This window comes from Arvicanthis niloticus, chromosome 5, assembly GCF_011762505.2.
Source record: "Arvicanthis niloticus isolate mArvNil1 chromosome 5, mArvNil1.pat.X, whole genome shotgun sequence".
In the NCBI taxonomy this organism is placed as follows: Eukaryota; Metazoa; Chordata; class Mammalia; order Rodentia; family Muridae; genus Arvicanthis; species Arvicanthis niloticus.
The window spans coordinates 7,316,095-7,333,788 of NC_047662.1; the positions used below are offsets into that span (position 1 = coordinate 7,316,095).

Here is a 17,694-nt window from a genome sequence, read left to right on the forward strand (position 1 = left end):
TCTCTTGAGAACACTTGGAGAAGCTGCCGTATGCAGACCTTTATTTCCTCACCACCCTAGCTTGGTGGTCACTGGGTTGCTGGGTGCCTCCTTTGCTATCTCTGCTCTCTGGTGAGTGTACTGACCTTGAGATGTTAGTGTAATGCAGTGATGCAGAGAGCTGCCAGAACGGTCCTTGTTCAGCTCAGTCTAAGCACCCACTGGATGCTCAGCTTTGTATTATATGAGAGTTTCAAAGTATGATCTTTGAGAATTTTACAAGCTCTTAAGAAAAAGAGAATAATATCAGACATTGTGGTTTAATGCCAAAATTAATTATACCGAAAAAAAATTCTGTAAGATTACAGAAAAGAGAAAAATTAATGTGGGCTAAGGCAGTCAGGAGGCTTTGTGAGAGTGGCGGGAGGTGACAGCTGAGGGGGCAATGGTGTCACCTAGTGTGAGGGAGGATAAACCGGTGTTCCTCCAGCATCGCTCAGGCAGAGCTCAGGAAAAGCCCGGCTAGGATCCAAGAGAAACTTGATACTCTGTTTCTCCTTTTGTCTTTGTTCTGTTTGACTTTGAGTCAGGACTCAGGAGAGTCCCGTCCCCCCCCCCCCCCAAGCCAAGTGAGTGAGGGTCTGGGTCTTGCACTGAGTGATTTGTGATTTGTGCTGAGCTGATTTGTCTTGTGTCCACCCAGAGATAAGACCAAGGGGCTCTGAGGTATAAGCAAGGGCTGGTGCAATTGGGGGGGGGGGGCAGTATTGGGTGCCAGTGATTCTCTGATGAACAGTATAGCACCTTCAGAGACTGGCCAGGGCTTCAGCTGCCTCTTCTTAAAATAGACCAGAGATACCTAGGGCTGGTACAAAGCTTTGAATCATTTGATTAGAAGTCCTGAAAGAAAGAGAGAGAGAAAAAGAGAGAGAGAGAGAGAGAGAGAGAGAGAGAGAGAGAGAGAGAGAGAGATTTTTCTTCTGAGTTTGCTTCAGTTACACCCCTATTTGGTAATGTACACTTATCCTGATTATCTTAACTCACTGCCGAGTGACTCCATGTACCAGGCACTGTGCATGACCCCTGGGACAAGTAGGTCATTAACAAGATCCTTTAGTCTGTTTTCCATTGCTAAAGACTTGAGAAAGTCAACTTAGAAAGAGAAAAGGGTTGTTCAGGGTATAGAGTTCCAGTCTGTGACAGTTGACCTGCTGGCTTGGGGTGTTGGGTGACGAGCACATGGCAGAGAGAAACTCTTCTTTTTTTTTTTTTGGTTTTTTTTTTTTTTTTGGTTTTTCGAAACAGGGTTTCTCTGTGTAGCCCTGGCTGTCCTGGAACTCACTCTGTAGACCAGGCTGGCCTCGAACTCAGAAATCCGCCTGCCTCTGCCTCCCAAGTGCTGGGATTAAATAAAGGCGTGTGCCACCACCGCCCGGTGAGAAACTCTTCTTGTCATGGCTAGAGACAGAAGGAAAGAGAGGAAGGGTCTGGGTTTCTAATTACTCCATAGTGGCTTAGGGTTTCCCTCTAGACTTTGAAGTTCTTACTATCTCCTGAGAGCACCTGGGGAACAAGCTCCAAACTGTAGCACAACCTGACCAGGCTCTGCAGACAGTTAGGCCCGCTTGTCAGTATAGCCTGGGAGGCAAAGGCAGGGAGGAGGCTGCCATAGAAGAGGGAAGGGGGGCCCCTGAGCGCAGATGCTTCACTGACCCCACGGGTAACAGGTTCAGTGATCTGACAGGATGGACAAGAGCATGAAGACAGGAAACTACATGCCGACCTTAAGGATCTCTGGGTGATCCAAGAAGCTGGAGTATCTGAAGGGGAGGCAAAATGACAGCTAAGCCCACACTGACAGAAGATAGCCAGCAACTTGTGATAGCCAATCATTTCAGAAGTTTTGTCATCTATTTAACAAAATTGTCCTTAGACCAATATTAAAGTCACTTGTTTTAGAGGCAGATAAGTGGGGGTGCCTGCCTGAGCCTCTGTTGCCTTTGCTTTTACGCAGGGTTGGAGTCCACTGTCCACTTATTCAGAGCATCTTTCCAGTGTTTCATTCTGACCTGATGGGGGCAACCTGTGGATCTCACAGCACCCTGCTCCCCACCACACTGCACTGAAATGGTTTCTGTGTCTTCTCTATTAATCTGTGAGCCCTGGGGCGTTTATACAACTCTAATGGCCTGAGGCTCTGACTTAGCAGGTGTCTAAAAATCCTTGTTGTCTGGGTGAACCATGGTGGAGCCGTGCTTGAGAACTGAGAAGAAACTGCCTGGTGACGATGCCCAGTTGGTTACCTGCCCATCAGCCAGACCTTTGTCGTGTTCAGTTCGTGTAAGCTGTTCTGGGCAGCTTGTGGAAATAGGAAGGGACAGGCTTGCTTTCAGGAGGTCACCACTTAATGGAGAAGGAAATCGAGAGTTTGGAGAAGGACAGAGATGACCAGCCCTGCTGTACTGTGTGGCAGTGATCTTGAGAGTTTCCACTCAATGCATAGGAACATTTGGGAACTCTGGGGTGGTAAGTAGTCTTCAGAGCCTTGAAAGGATGAGGCTTGGACTGGCTTTGCATGTCACTAAGATAATGCTACTTCTCAGAAAATGGGTTTTCTCTGCTACCTAAGTGTAGGCCATCTAGCCAACCATGGAGGCTCTGCAGTCTTTAGGGACTCAGGTCTGCTTTCTTGACAGCTTGCTGGTATCCATTTTGTCCTGCCCCCCTGCTCCAGTCCCTATCTGCCATCCAACAACATAAAGGAAGAAAAAGGACCAGCTGCCTCCTGAGGATACCTGGAGATTGCCATATCCTGTCCATCTCCTTGCTGACTGGAGCATGGTTGTGTGGTCTTCCCATCTACAAGAGAAGCTGACAAATGGGGCAGGCACTGGGGGTCTGTGTCTGTCCAAGCCGTCCCTGCCCTCTTTATCATCCAGGCCTGGTAAAGTGTTGGAGCTGATGTAAACACTTGGGGTGATGTCACTGGGCTATTCAGGCTCCAGTGGCTGCTGCTGTGCTGTTTAGAGAGGTTCTACTGCCACATTAAAAGGGAAGGACTCGTTCCTTTATTGTCACTCTTTATAACGTCTAAATGGGAGAGTCTTCTGGATGAGTCGGCGTTATCAGGCATGTGTTTTTCAGCTTGTGGTGGAACCCTTAGGTCATGTTTCTTTCTTGGTTTCAGCCACTAACAGGTTGGGGAAAACTTAGCACCTGCATTGTTGGCTTCTGCTCTCAGCCACTTGATAACCTTGAAAAGACATTACACAGGCTGTGTGCCTTTTATGAGGGTGGTTTACATGAAATAAGAGGCACCCACTGTGGATGCACCGTCTGAGTGGGTGTGCACTACACGTGACCATCACTACATTGCAGAACGTTTCCAGTACCCCATTTGCAGTCCGTGCACCCCCATCCTGCCCCCAGGAGAGCCACAGCTCTGCATTTCCTTGTTGCCTGTTAGGTATTTCTTTCCCTGGGCTTTGAATAAATGGAATCCTGTGGCATGTATGCTTAAGCATCTGGTTTCTCTGTCCCAGGTAGTACTGAGACACAGCCAAGTTGCTGTGATGTCAGAAGCTGCTTCATTTTCTACTGACCATCCCCTCTGTAGGGAAGGATGCACCGATGCGTGCCTCCCACTCGGCAGCTGATGGACTTTGGGTTGTTTCCAGTTTTTAGCCATTATGAATGAAACTCTCGTGAACATTCATGTACGAGTCTCTGTGTGCTTTTATCTCTCTTGGGTGGATGCCGAGGCGGAGAATTGCTGGTTTGTATGTTAAGTGTAGGTTTAACCTTATCAGAAACTGGTAAACTGTTTTCCAGAGCGGTTAGGTTACCCTGTGTCAGCTTGCAGCAGCTGTCTTCCCGGCTGGAGCATCAGTGACGTTAACATGTGTGCAGGGCTGCCTCCCGAAGGCTGGCTTTCCCTTCCTGTGGTGCCTGCTCAGGGTATCCCATTCACATGCTTACTGGTCATCTGCACATCTATCTTGGGACATGTCTGTTCTGGTCCCCTGCCTGTTACTCATCTTATTATTGAGTTAGAAGAGTTCTTTGTATCCTCTGTCAGATAATGTATTATCAGTCTTTGTTCTTTTGCCTTCCACTTAAAATAAGGAAAGAAAGAGCTGATGCTTTGAACTTAGTACCATCTTGGTGGGAGGAGGCTTGTTGGCCTTTTTACATTTCCCTTTGAAAAGGAAAAGACTGTAGCATACACCTACACTACCCCTTTACCATCTATGACTGTTGCCTGTCTTTTCTTGTCTTTGTAGAAAGATGCTTTGCGGTATTCATTCTGGATGGTGCTGGGGATGAAGCCTTGGGCTTGTTGTGTCAGTCTGTTGGTCTGCAGTCAATTCAGAGTTCAGTTTCATTTCCTTTCATCTTATTTATCATTAATTTTTAAAGTGTGTTTGTATGTACAAGAGACAACTTGTAGCAGTTGGTTGCCCTTCTGTCATGTAGTTGTAGGGATTGAACTCGGCTCCTCAACCTTGGCAGCAAGCACCTTTACCTGTGGAACTGCTCACCAGCCCCTTCAACAAGTTTTAGAACTATTGGAGTATATTTTATATTTCACAAAACCCATCCATTTCAAGTGTAGAATTCAGTGGTTTTTAGTAACTCAGCTGAGAGGTACAGGCATTGTCATGGGCGAGCTTTAGAGAATTCTTAAGCTCCCCCTGTAGGACCCTTTGGATCCACTCCCTCTCAGTCCTGGTTCCCACCCCTACCCCAGGCAACCATCACTATAAATTCACTTTTTTTTTTTTTTTTTTTTTGGTTTTTCTGTATAGCCCTGGCTGTCCTGGAACTCACTCTGTAGACCAGGCTGGCCTCGAACTCAGAAATCCGCCTGCCTCTGCCTCCCAAGTGCTGGGATTAAATAAAGGCGTGCGCCACCACTGCCCGGCTATAAATTCACTTCTTCTGGGCATTTTAGGTAAATGGAGTCACAGAGTAGGTGATTTTTCCACCTGGTTTCTTTTGTTGACACAGTGGTTTTAAGGTCACCCATATCACAGTGTTTCTCTTCCCTCAGGGTCAGCGTTCCATTGTATGGGTGGTCCTCCATCTTCCACCATGGATGGACAGTTAGATGATCTCCTGGCCATGCTTTTGGTTTCTTGTGCACTGTGAGTTAAACATGGTAGGCATCGACTCTGCTGTTGAGCTGTGCCTGTGGTTGGCCCCAGCTCCTGTTTTGGGTGTTGTGAGTAATACTACTGAGAACATTGGTGTGCAAATCTTACATGAAAACATGCTTGGATGGTGGCTAGCATGGACTTGCTGGATGCCAAGTTTCTGCTTTCTGCATCTTAATTATTTTCTTTCTAATCACTTTTTTGAAGTATAATATACATGCAGTAAGAATCCTGGGGTTTGCTGGGCAGTGGTGTCGCACGCCTTTATTTAATCCCAGCACTTGGGAGGCAGAGGCAGGCGTATTTCTGAGTTTGAGGCCATCCTGGTCTATAGAGTGAGTTCCAGGACAGCCAGGGATACACAGAGAAACCCTGTCTCAAAAAACAAACAAACAAACAAACAAAAAAACAAAACAAAACAAAACAAAAAAAACAAAAAAAGGAATCCTGGGGTTTTGTTGTTGTTTTGGTATCCTATTTGATAAATTGTAGCTCATTTATTTTGTATAATCACAATGTAGGGGTCTGTGTGTGCCTGTATCCTATTATCCTAAAAAGTGTCTTTGTGCCTTTGCCTGTGTGCCTCATTCCTGTGAAGTGGCAGTGTGTGCCTTGTCACCACACTGCCTTTCACAAGCCTAGGACTTTATGTGCTTAGTATCTTTCTTACCTGTTCTGGGGATTGAACTCAGGACATGAGACTTGATGGCAAGTGTCTGCCCACTGTGCCATCCTCACTGACTCCCTTATGAGAGTTTTAGGGTTCTGTTCTTTTGCCATTCCACTTCTTGCTGGGTTGTGGTATTCAGTCCTATGTTTAGCTATGCTAACATGTGTAACAGGGCCTCCAAATGGAATGTGGTCTTCAGTCTTATGTTTAACTATGCTAACATGTATGTAACAAGGTCTCACTATTTGAATTCGCATTTCATCCAGTGATGAAGGCTGTCAGTCATGTTTTTAGGTTTAAATTTTTTATATATATTTTTATGTGTATGAGTGTTTTGCTTGCATGTACATCTGTGCACCACTTGAATGTCTGGTGCTGTACAGTCCAGAAGAGGGCATAGGATCCCCTGGGACTGGAGTTACAGACTGTTGTGAGCCTCCATGTAGGTGCTGGGAGCAGAACCTGGGTCCTCTGCAACAACCAGTTGACTGTTTTGTTAACTGGTTGTTAACTGCTGAGCCAGCTCTCCAGCCCTGCCATCTTCAGGTTCTGACCAGTCAGTCATACAGCTTTATGAAGACTCCTGTAATCCTTGGCCTTTTTCAAAGCAGCCTTGCCCTGCCTTGTTGGGTCTTCAGGCTGCACCTGTATCCCGTCCCTCCTCCTCCGTCTCTTTGTCTCCCAGCCTGTAACTTGACTGTTTATTTTTGTGATAGTGCCTTTTGTTGACATGCGTTTTGTCAGTTGTTTTGCCTTTTATGGCCCCCACTTTCTATGACTTTGTCCATCCCAAGACTCTAAGACGTCTGTGTTTCCTGTTTCAGAAGGAATCCATTACACATCTATAGTTATTGCTCTTTGTGTATGTAGTACATGTAGCATTAACTTTTGCATACAGTGTAAGCTTGTGACTTTTTTATGTAGATTTTCACTTGTTCCAGCACTGTTGTCTCACGTTGTCCTTTATTCCACAGGGATGTGTGTTTGTGAAGGGGGTGTGGGGGAGTTTGTGTATCTGTGTGTGTATTCAATATACATATTGAATAATATAAATGAATGTATATGAATAAATTAATGAATGAAAGGTCTTACCCTGTAGTCCAGATGGGCCTCAAACTCTAGCTAAGCCTCAAGCCTTTCAAAGTTTAGAAATACAGGCATGAACCACCACAACTGGCTTTTCTTTTTCTTTTCTTTCTTTTCTTAAGGTGTCAAGGATTAAACCCAGGGCCTGGTAACATAAATAGGCATATGTTCTACCTTGAACTATGTATACCTCCAGCCCTGGGTTTGCTTGTGTTGCCAGAGTTGGTCTTCAGCCCCTGAGCTCAGACCACACTGCACCTGATTTCGGAGGTCATTGTCCTTCAGCTGTGGTGAGGGGATGTGGCTATACTACTCACTGCCCTTCTTGCCAAAAGAGGGCATTGCTGGCAGCACCACAGGCCTATGAAAAATAGAAAAGATCATGTCTCGCTGGCAGTACTTGTGAAACCAGGCCTGGGATCTATTGGCTGCTTGGCAACTTAGTATTAAGGTTCTTTGCCTTCACATGTGACAGAACGCGCCCAGTGTATAATGAGTGCCAGAAGTGAGCATCATGAAGAAGGGCTAACATTGAACTGTCTGAGCTGCTCACTTCCTGAGCACACAAGAGCCTTGTATCCTGCGTCTAGATCTTGGCCTCGAGGTTCAGTTCTCCGTCTGTCCACTCCACATTGCCAGCCACAGCCAGGTGCTTCTGTGTGCCTCGTGCTGTAGCCAGCCTGGCTTAGCTTGGCCTGCAGTAAGTACCTTCAGTTGCTGTCTGTACAAAAGACCCAGCAACTCCGCACTGTGGCAGGTGCTGATTTGTGGACTGGCTTTTGTCCAGGACCCTACTGAGTGAGCCTGTCTTGCCATTTAATTGTCAGGGTCTGAGTGGAGCTGGCGGGCTGCTCTGAGGAGCGAGGCCACCGCCGTAGAACCACAGCTCCAAGCTTGACAGTCAAGGAGGGAAGCACCATGTCTTGCTGATGTCTGCTGCCGCCCTGCCCTGTGCTTGGGTCCCAGCCTCCCAGGGGCAGCCGCTGGAGTATGTTGTCTCAGCAGGATGATCGCAGGTCCAGGGCTGCTGCTGAGAACTCCATTGGCTGTGTTGTGCCTGCAGTCCTGCCTGCTTTTGTCTGTTCTCGTGTGCTCAGAGGATCTCTCTGTTGATGGAGATGTAGTGCAAGAAACTAACAGTGTTGGTTTTGTTGGTGTTCAGAGAATAGTTACAGAGCCTTGGAGATGCTGCCCTGCCCCCATGGCCAATGTCTGCACAGCTGCCCCAATCCTGAGCCTCTAAGCTGGAGAGCACCCTGCAGCCCTCAGTGCCCAGGCTGCTTCTCCAAGTGCCTGGGAGATTACAGGGATGTCCTATACCTTCTAGCCATGGCAGTTTGTCCCCTGCCTTGTCTTTTTTTTTTTTTTTGGGGGGGGGGGGGAGACATTTGAAGCAGGATTTCTCTGTGTTGCCCTGGCTGTCCTAGAACTTGCTCTGTAGACCAGGCTGGCCTCAGACTCAGAGATCCCCCTGCCTCTGCCTCCTCAGTGCTCCACCACTGCCTAGCCTCTGCCATGTCATCACTGTCCCTTGGTTTCTCACAAAGCCATCAGGGTTGTGGTGTTGGTGGAGCTGCCCGTGCCACCCCTGGGGTGATAGAGCCTTCAGGGAAGAGGTACCATGACCAGGGCTGACAGAAACAGGGTGTTCTTGCTTGATCAGGCTGCTGGCTGCTCACTCTCATGTTTGTCATGTAGCCCAGGCTACCTTCCAACTTGTGGTCCTCCTGCCTTAACCTCCTAAATGCCGGGATTATAGGTGTAACTGCCTGGGAGTTGTGCAGCTTTAAAAAAAGATTTATTATTACTTTTAAGTGTGTGTGTGTGTGTGTACACACGTGTATTAGTGTAGTGTCCTCAGAGGCATCTGCCATATGGATGCTGGGAACCAAACTCATGTCCTCTGGAAAAACAGCAAGCACTCGTAACAGCTGAGCCATCTCTCCAGCCCCAGTTGTATAGCTTACTCAGGCCGAGAAGCTGGCTCAGTTGGGTGCAGGCTCTTGCCACCAAGCCTGGTGACCTGAGTTTGATCCCTGGGACCCACGTGGTGAGAGGAGATAGTGACTCAGGAAAGTTGTCCCTGAGTCCACTCTTGTTCATTCACATGAGTAAATAAATAAATGCAGCAATTTTCTCAAAAGCCTTTCGTCTGCCTTCCGTTCCTTCCCAGCTGGAGCCATCAAGTTGCTGGCCCTGTAGTTTGCTTCTAAACACAGGAGTGCAGTGAGAAGAGTCCACTGCACTCAGGAAAGCCTGTTCAAAGAGTGGGTGGCAGGCAGGAGGCAGCTGGTGGGGACTGAGGAGTGAGCCAGTGTGAGCCTGAGCGGACCCTCTTACCCTTGAGGCTGAGCAGTGGAAAGGCTTTTGCATCTGAGTTTTTCCTCTCTTCATTTTGCCACAGACAGAATTGTATCACACATCTCTTAAAACGAGTAAAATGGCATTTCAGCTTCTAGTCTTTATAGACTCTCTGAACTTTAGGAAAGATCATTCTGGTCCCTTTTCATTAATAATGAAAACCAGGGGGCAATAAAATGTTCTTAGCACGAGCCTGGCAGGAACACAGCGGCAGTGAGGGCGAAGGGCGCGCTGTCAGGGAACTACAGGTGCTTCTTGGCCCTGGGAGGGCAGAGTCCTGCATGGTGGGGGTGGGCAGCTGTGCAGGGCCGGAGCTCCCAGACCTCAAGCTCTGGTGGCTGTGTGGCCTCAGGGTCTCCATGTCAGCAGAAAGAGTGCACTGGTCCAAGCATGGGAAGGGCGTGTGTGTGTGTGTGTGTGTGTGTGTGTGTGTGTGTGTGTGTGTGTGTGTAAAAGCAGCTGACTCAGCAAGCTTGGGTCTGGTCGAGCTTTCAGCCTGGTACAATTACTTTCTTGTAGTCAGCGGCCAGTGGCCATTTGAGAGTTAATGTGAACATGGTTTGCTGAATGCAGCACCACGGGATGGTGTTCTTTAGGGATTCAGGTTGCATGGACAGATGTCCCTCTGGAACACGGACCCCTCCATGTGAGCGGTCACTCTTTCACCACATCTTTCTCCTAAGATGGACTTGTACTTACTAGAGGTTGTCCCTTGCATCTGCCATGAAGAACAAAGCCTGACTAACTTAGAAAGCTGGAGCAGTGGGAAGACCTTGCATGCCAGGCACCAGCTGAGAGCTCCACCCACCTCAGGAGTCTCAGAGTGGAGTCTGGATTAAAGGGAACTTGCAGCACACACAGATGCCCCCAACAGGCGAGGCAGTCCTTGGTGGCCTTCACAAGATGTGAACACCTCGCTGGGCAGCACTGTACTCCAGATGGAGAGCAGGACATCCTGTTAACCACAATACAAACTGCAGAACCCACAAAAAGAACACATTGACAGACAGACACACACACACACACACACACACACACACCATCTGCATAATGCTTAAGACCATAAGTAGAACCCAAAGGAAAGAAAGGTGGTATTTGTGAGTCTTGTCCGAGGACTAGGAACACGAAAAGTCCTCAAAAGCGAGGCAGGAAAGAAATGAAGTAGAAAAGTGGAAAAAGCAACTGTGCCAAAAGGAAATGCAGACAAAATCAGTTGGTACCTAAGAGGCAGAGGAAACACCAGTCTGTTGCTGCCCAAACGGCAAAATCTTCGTCTGATGCACACATGGAAACAGGCACTGATGTCGTCGCTGGCGGTTGGACTTGCAAAGCCCAGGGAGGGAGTCTAGCAGTTTCTCTCAGAATCACAGCCATGCATTTCTTCTGACCCATATCCCTGTGCAGTTTAGGGGTTTTTGTATGGGAGCTGACACGGGTCTACAATGTTGTGTGGTACAGTTACAGACTGGAGAGAGCTCAGTGTCTGTCAGCAAGGAGGTCACGTGGAATCCCAGACAGCTGTGGAAAAAACTGAGGAAGGGAGGAGAGAGGAAAATCAGACCCGCACCCCATGCTCTATGCGTGCATAAACAGTGTCTGGGAGAGTACTGTGAAGCTGTGGACAGCCACTGTTGGCAACAGAGAAAACCACTTTACTGTAGACTGAGTTCTGCTGCTTGATGCTTAAACTATGGGTCCTGTCAGAATGTGAAAAGAATGAGAGTCAAAGGCAGGGAGAGGCCATTGTATTGATTGCAGTTTTATGGCCAAGATGAACTGGGTCATGTTGGGGAATCCCACATGGATTCCATGAATACAGGGGATTGTGGTAGTAAAGGAGACATTCTTGGTGAGTCCCTCTTGCCTCTTGAGAGCATTGTGAAGTAGTCCAGATAGGAGGGGTTATGCTGGCTGGTTTTGTGTGTCAACTCGACACAAGCTGGAGTTATCACAGAGAAAGGAGCTTCCCTTGAGGAAATGCCTTCATGAGATCCAGCTGTAAGGCATTTTCTCAATTAGTGATCAAGGGGGGAGGGCCCATTGTGGGTGGTGCCATCCCTGGGCTGGGAGTCTTGGATTCTATAAGAAAGCAGGCTGAGCAAGCCAGGGGAAGCAAGCCAGTAAGTAACATCCCTCCATGGCCTCTGCATCAGCTCCTGCTTCCTGACCTGCTTGAGTTCTAGTCCTGACTTCCTTTGGTGATGAACAGCAATGTGGAAGTGTAAGCTGAATAAACCCTTTCCTCCCCAACTTGTTTCTTGGTCATGATGTGTATGCAGGAGTAGAAACCCTGACTAAAACAAAGGGGTTACCCCTGATCCCCTTGGAGGTCATGGTGACTTGCCTTCCCTGGCAGGTCATAGACCCACAACTTCTCCTTTATGCCCACAGCTCACCACTAAGCCCACACTGGGCCCTGCTCCTCTCCTTTTTTCTCCTGCTCTCTGTTTTGAGACAGCAGACAGTAGCAAGTACCCCTGGTGAGCTTGCAGGCACAGGTGGAGGGGGGAAGGGAGGGGCAGGAGAGCGCTCTGAAGCATCAAAACTGGACCTTGCCGTAGTCAGTCTCTTCAGAGAGTTCCTAAGTACTCCTGACCCTCCTTTCTTCCAGACTCACCTTTGGAGAAAGGAAGCTTTTCTCTCAGCAGATCCTGCCAGGACTGCCAAGAGTAGAACCCTCATGTCTCAGGGCCCCAGTAGAAGCCTGAGACTGGGCCCTCTCTGTACACAGCTGTGAGAAGGTTTATCTTACAGATTAGGCATAGTAAGATTAACAGTGAGAAAACCTAACTATGGCAGTATGCTATATTAAAAGGCATGCCCCCACCCCCATTATATGTCTGATCTTGGCAGCCCAGCGTATTTTTTTTCCCTTGGGGAAACACTTGGGCTTTTCTTAGGCAGATTCAAATTATCAGTGTCTCTGCCCCTTATGCTTTGAGGCCATTGTTACATGAAATAAGGCTCACTTAGCCTCTGCACTGAGACACTAAGACAGCTTGAGAGCCGAGGTGGTGATCAGTATGTGACAGGCAGGTAGCACACGGTGTGGATACGCCGACCTGGGTGGGTCAGGTCAGAGCGCATGGCTGAGATGCCATCGTGTACTCAGCGTGGTATACACTCTGAAGCCTATAGCTGTTTTTTTCTGGAGTTTTCTATTTACTGTTTTTAGAACACAGTTGGAGAAAGGACACAGTTGGAGAAAGGCGTGAATTGGAGCCAGCCCTGCGGCGGGCATTGGATGCTCATTCCAGTTCCTAAACCAAATGGCAAATTTAGAAGACGTTCTCCTTCTAAAGCTTCCGCTGTATTCGCCTCTGCGGCCCTTGCAAGGGTGTCCCCCACTTGGAGCTTGTCCCACAGCTAGGCCAGCGCTCTCCTACAATACAGAGTTGTGATCATGCTGGGCTAGTGCTCCAGGCCCCTGACTTGGCTTCTCCACCCTATCCACTGTGCCTCCAGGAGACAAGCCTTGGCCTGTCCCTCAGCACCTCAGAAGTTGCTTTGCTTAGTCCTCTGCAGATTTGTGTCTTCAGAGCCTAAGGAAGGAGCAGAGCAGAGAGGCCCAGGTCACATTGGCCCCTGGTTTGTCCTCTGTGTGGTGTGCACACACTAGGCTCTAGAATGATCCTGGTTCCTTGGCCTCATGAAGCGAGGCCAAAGGTCCTCACATGACCTCTGCCCTCCATGGCTGGACACTAGCTCACAGCTGGACCCCTCTTCCCAGCATCTCATGGTCTGGTCACTTCCATCTCAGTGAAGCAGAGCTTCTGGGGCTTGGAAAGAAGAGAGGGCAGAGCTGAACCCTATGCTTTGATGGCCTCGTGCTTTCTACACTGTGTGTCTCACTGGCCTGCCCACTGCAACACAGGAGAGAGACCTGTCCTAGTTTCTTCTTCCCTTTTGTCTCCCCCCAGGCCCCGGAGGTTCCCGATGGCGAGATTATGGTGCCTTGGCCGTCATCATGGCCGGAATTGCATTTGGCTTTCACCAGCTCTACAAGGTAGGTTGCATCCCAGGGGCCACAGTGCTGTGCCTTGTCACCCTTGGCATTCAGCCCTCCTCCCTCCTGGCCCCTGGCTTATTTACAGAGGCACTCCACTCAGTGGGCATCCGTCCCAGAGCATGGTGGCTGTGGAGGAAACAGGGAACACAGCAGGAGAGACATGAATGACACCGAACTGCTGCCTCACCTCTCCACCCTGACCCCCGCAGGGTGACCACTGAGAAGCATGCAAATTAGAGAAGCAGAACAGTCTAGTCATTTTGAGCGTGGACACTGGAGCCTAGCTGCATGTGTTGAACTTAGTACAGTTCCATCCATAAGATGGGGCTGAGACAGATAGTCCGGCTTTGCAGTGGTATGAAAGTGTGCCTGCCCATATCGAGGCACTGTGGGTCTAATACTCAGTGAAGGAACCGAGGCAGTGCACACCAACAGAGGCTTTGATTTTAATGGGTTTGCCCAGCTGCTCCAGCCATATTCTGAACACACTGAAGGTGGAGCAGGAGCACTGTTGCTCAGTAGGTCAGGGGTATGAAGCATCTTCTCAGTATGATGGCGTACAGCATCTGCAGAACTGGCCTCAGGGTTGCAGTGAAGGCCAGGAGTCAGTCCTGGAGCAGTGCTGGAGCAGTGCTGGCTCCCTGCCTGCTGGCACATGGGAAGCCCCGTAGATGCCCTTGTTCTACCCTGGTATTTACAACGAGCTCGGAAAGCACACTTCTTGTTTTCTGTGGATTGTGGTAGCATCTGTATAAATGTGGGATTTTCCCTGGGCCTGTGAGTCAGCTAGCCCCAAGAGCTCGGAGCTCAAGGTCTCACAGCAGAGCTAAAGGCACTGAACCAACACTTTCTCCCGACACCAGTGGAAAGGACAGTCCTCGCTTGGGAGAGACGAGTCTAGAAGATGCACAGCCAGAATGGCCCCACATCTAGGCCTGCTTACCCTGGAGAGAAGCCATGTTCTCCTCTGATGCTTCCCACTAATCCAGCCTCCATTTAGTGACTGTTTGTCTTTTCTTTTTCTCTTTTTCTCTTTTTTCTTTTCTTTTCTTTTTTTTTTTAAGGACTCTGTTGAATTCCCAGGCTTGCAGTGTAACTTTCAGCACATGAAATTTGTTTAAACCTTGCGTTCTTAGATTCTTAGTTTTTACTTCATACAATAGCTAATGACAGAGTTGTAGCAGAATATAACTCTTCAGGGTAGTGCCTGTTGCCAGAATAAGAAATTCCTATGCAGAAATTCAGAAGCAAAGTGTTGCAGGCCTGGAACTTCCCCCCTCTGAGCTGCTGTGGAACCCTGTGTGGGGCAGCCTTTCTCAGGCCACTAGCTGAAGACAGGCACCAACACAGTTCACAAGTACCAAGGTCCTGTGGGCAGCCCATGATTGTCTCATCACAGTAACAATCCGCCTCCCCACCCCCACAGAACAGAACGTGTGGCACCTTGGTTCAGATATGACACAGAGATTGTCGTCTGTTTCCATGGAGCTCTGGCCACCAGCCTGTGTTTTACAAAGAAAGGAAACATTGAATGTTGGTCACAATGGTGACATGTCTTCAGCATGTTAGTAGTATTCAGTTTAGAAAAAGTGGGGCTGTCTTGCTTTGTACAGACACAGACTTAGCTGGAGCTGCAGCAGTTCTCTGCACTCATGGGCTCTGGCCTCAGGGATGGGGGTAGCTGGTTATGCAGCTGAGAATTTCTTGACTTTTATACTTTAGAAACGTCAGGCTGCAGCTGATGAGTTTCTCTCAGTTGTGGGTAATAACTCACACTGTGGCTGCAAAGCACTTTGCAAAATAGAAACGGCTTCTGTGCATATGCTAAATGAGGAGCTTCACTCTGAGTCTCTCTTGAAATGAGTTCTCCCACAAACCCCTGTGAGACCTGCTTTTCTTCTCTAGAACAGAGCCTGTAATGGAGAACAGTCCCACTTTTTACCTATCTGGGATCCAAATAGACTTAAAAACCTAAGTTCCCTCTGGGCAGCACCTGCCAGGCTCGTGTACTTAGCTGAAGTAGTGTGCTCTAGGGTTGGTGTGAACCTTGCCCCCTAGATTAGGGACCTGGGTGGTCTCAGGGTCACAAACTGCACAGTGGCAAAGCCCAAGTTCTCTCTTCCGTTCTAATACCTACTTCCTCCAGCCCTTGTACATCTATGTCCCAAGCCCTACAGGTGTGCCTCCACCTTCCTAATGATGGAGAGGCTGGTTCAAGGTACCCTTGTTTGGTGCCTCTGCAGTCACCAGCCTTGGCTTTCTGTGTCCCCTGGGGCAGATTCTTCTCTGCTCTACCTTTCAGTTTGGGGAGGTTATAGGCTGTTTTGGCTTTTCTGTGAAGGACACACCTTCTGATGTTTAAAAGAGTCCAAGGTGACCTCTGTAGCAGGCTTTCAACGTACATGCCTTATCCCCATCATGGAAGATCAACGATCCCAGAAGTCTGTTGATTTTCCTCTGATTTCTCCAGTAATGCTGTGTTTACTGAGACCTAATACTGTTTCTGGATGGGTGAGGCAGTTTCTTTCATTCACAAAATTGAAGTGTGAAAGACTCAGAAAGGGTAGCTCTCCCCTGCCTAGCTCTCCTTCCCAGAAGCCACCAATAGGCTCAGTTTCTGGCATATCCTTCTGCAGGCTCACCCTAGAGCTTTTGAAATAGAATTTAAAAGCCTCACAGAAATAAGGAAAGTAAGAGAAAGTAATAAGGCCTCCCTCACATAGAGGGAGGCATTCCCAAGGCTTGGGGGTTAGCTCAGAGACGGTGCCTACCCTCCTACCCCCCATCCCAGCCACACCTGGAGGCTCACTTCCTTTTGGTCTTAGTCCTTATTCACATGAAAGTTCTTGCCAGGCCAGGATTTCACTCAGTCTTGTAACTTTTTCAAGCACTTTGTTTCTAGTATGGAGAGTGTAGCTCTTCTGTCTAGTAACCTGCAGAAGATCAGGGCAAGTTGGGGGTGAGATTTGAAAGACTGGTGTTGGCCACCTTCTCACCTGACCACTTTTTGCAGAAGTACCTGCTGCCCCTCATCTTGGGAGGCCGAGAGGACAGGAAGCAGCTGGAGAGGATGGCAGCGAGTCTCTCGGAACTGAGTGGCAGCGTGGCCCAGACAGGTAAAGATTAATGACTCCATCAAGTCACCCCTCAAAGCGTCCTAACGCAGCCCCTTTTCGGCCCCTCCCTCTCCCTCGTCTCCACTCTGTGGTGACTTCATTTATCTGCTCTGAGAATCTGTTCACATTTGCAAATGAAGCCGCCGTCATTTCGGTTTAATTTGAAATTGCTTGTTTACTGTCGGCGCGGCCTCAATTAATTATGTTTTTACGGAAAGGCTCCCAACCTCAGAATATTAATAAGGGGAATAAAATGACAGCCTTTCTAAGGGCTGTAAAGTTCATTTTTAATTTCTGCTTCTATGAGTTTTTCAGGGGGGTTTTCAGTAATTTTTCCCCCTTCCCTCAAAGAATCCGATGCAGGGTCAAGAGAGTCTGTAATTACTGTGGCTCCCGGGACCCCTGCCACCTCCCCTGTTATCGACTCCACACGGATGGCACTCAGTACCTGCTGCCCCAGTGATGGCCCAGATTAGCTGGGACCTGTTGTGGCAGAGGTGGCTCTTCTCCGTGTGAACTTGTTTACTAGGTGGGAGTTGGGAAGCTAAACCTCAAGGCAGGCAAGAGAGCCACCTGTCCCAGGCAGGAGGCTCTGTCCCTCACTGGCACCTGTGCAGAGCTGTCTGGAATCTAACTCATCTGTCCCATGAACCATTGCTCTCCTAGGAATCAGGGATGTAGTAGTCACAGGCCTCAACAGGTCACATGGAGGTGGGGCCTTGGCGGAGCCTCAGTGGGGTAGGGACTTGTGGTTTCCCATTCCTGGATAAGGCAGAGACCTGAGCCTCAGCCCTCCTGGAACTGAAGCTACTTTAGATCACCCAAGGACACTGAGGCCAGTGAGATGAATGATCAGAGCATGCTGGGAGCAGGAGAGCCAGGCACGTCACAGCCTGGTATAATTAGAGGGGAGAGGTTTGGATGGATATACTGTTGACCACAGACAGGCACACAATGGAAAGATGAAGTAGAAACAGCAGAGGTTACACACACAGCCGGTGGATCACCCCAGGCACAGATAAATTATGTGGGTGTGGGGGCAGGGGCCCGCAGATACATTCCACACAGCAGGGCGGCAAGCAGCTTGCAGGTGTGTAGGTAAGGAGGGAACCTTGGGCACCGACTTACCAGACATGACACTTTCTTCCCTAGTGACTCAGGTACAGACAACACTGACCTCTGTGCAAGAGCTACTGAGACAGCAGCAGCAGAAGATCCAGGAGCTAGCCCACGAGCTGGCCGCTGCCAAGGTACTTTGGACCCTTAGGTCCCCAGGCCAGAGTCTGTTCACTTAGCTCTAAGCCTAATGATCCAACA

General features: G+C 48.9%; 1 protein-coding gene across 2 annotated transcripts in view; it reads left to right on the top strand.

Moving 5' to 3' along the window:
• Positions 1-17,694, top strand: part of Pex14 (peroxisomal biogenesis factor 14) — a 136,424-nt gene that overhangs the window by 113,014 nt on the left and 5,716 nt on the right. For both annotated transcript variants that reach the window (XM_034503447.2, XM_076933740.1), the window contains exons 5-7: positions 13,173-13,258; positions 16,275-16,377; positions 17,530-17,627. In XM_034503447.2, the coding sequence (XP_034359338.1) occupies positions 13,173-13,258; positions 16,275-16,377; positions 17,530-17,627 (287 nt within the window). The remainder of the gene's footprint in view (positions 1-13,172; positions 13,259-16,274; positions 16,378-17,529; positions 17,628-17,694) is intronic.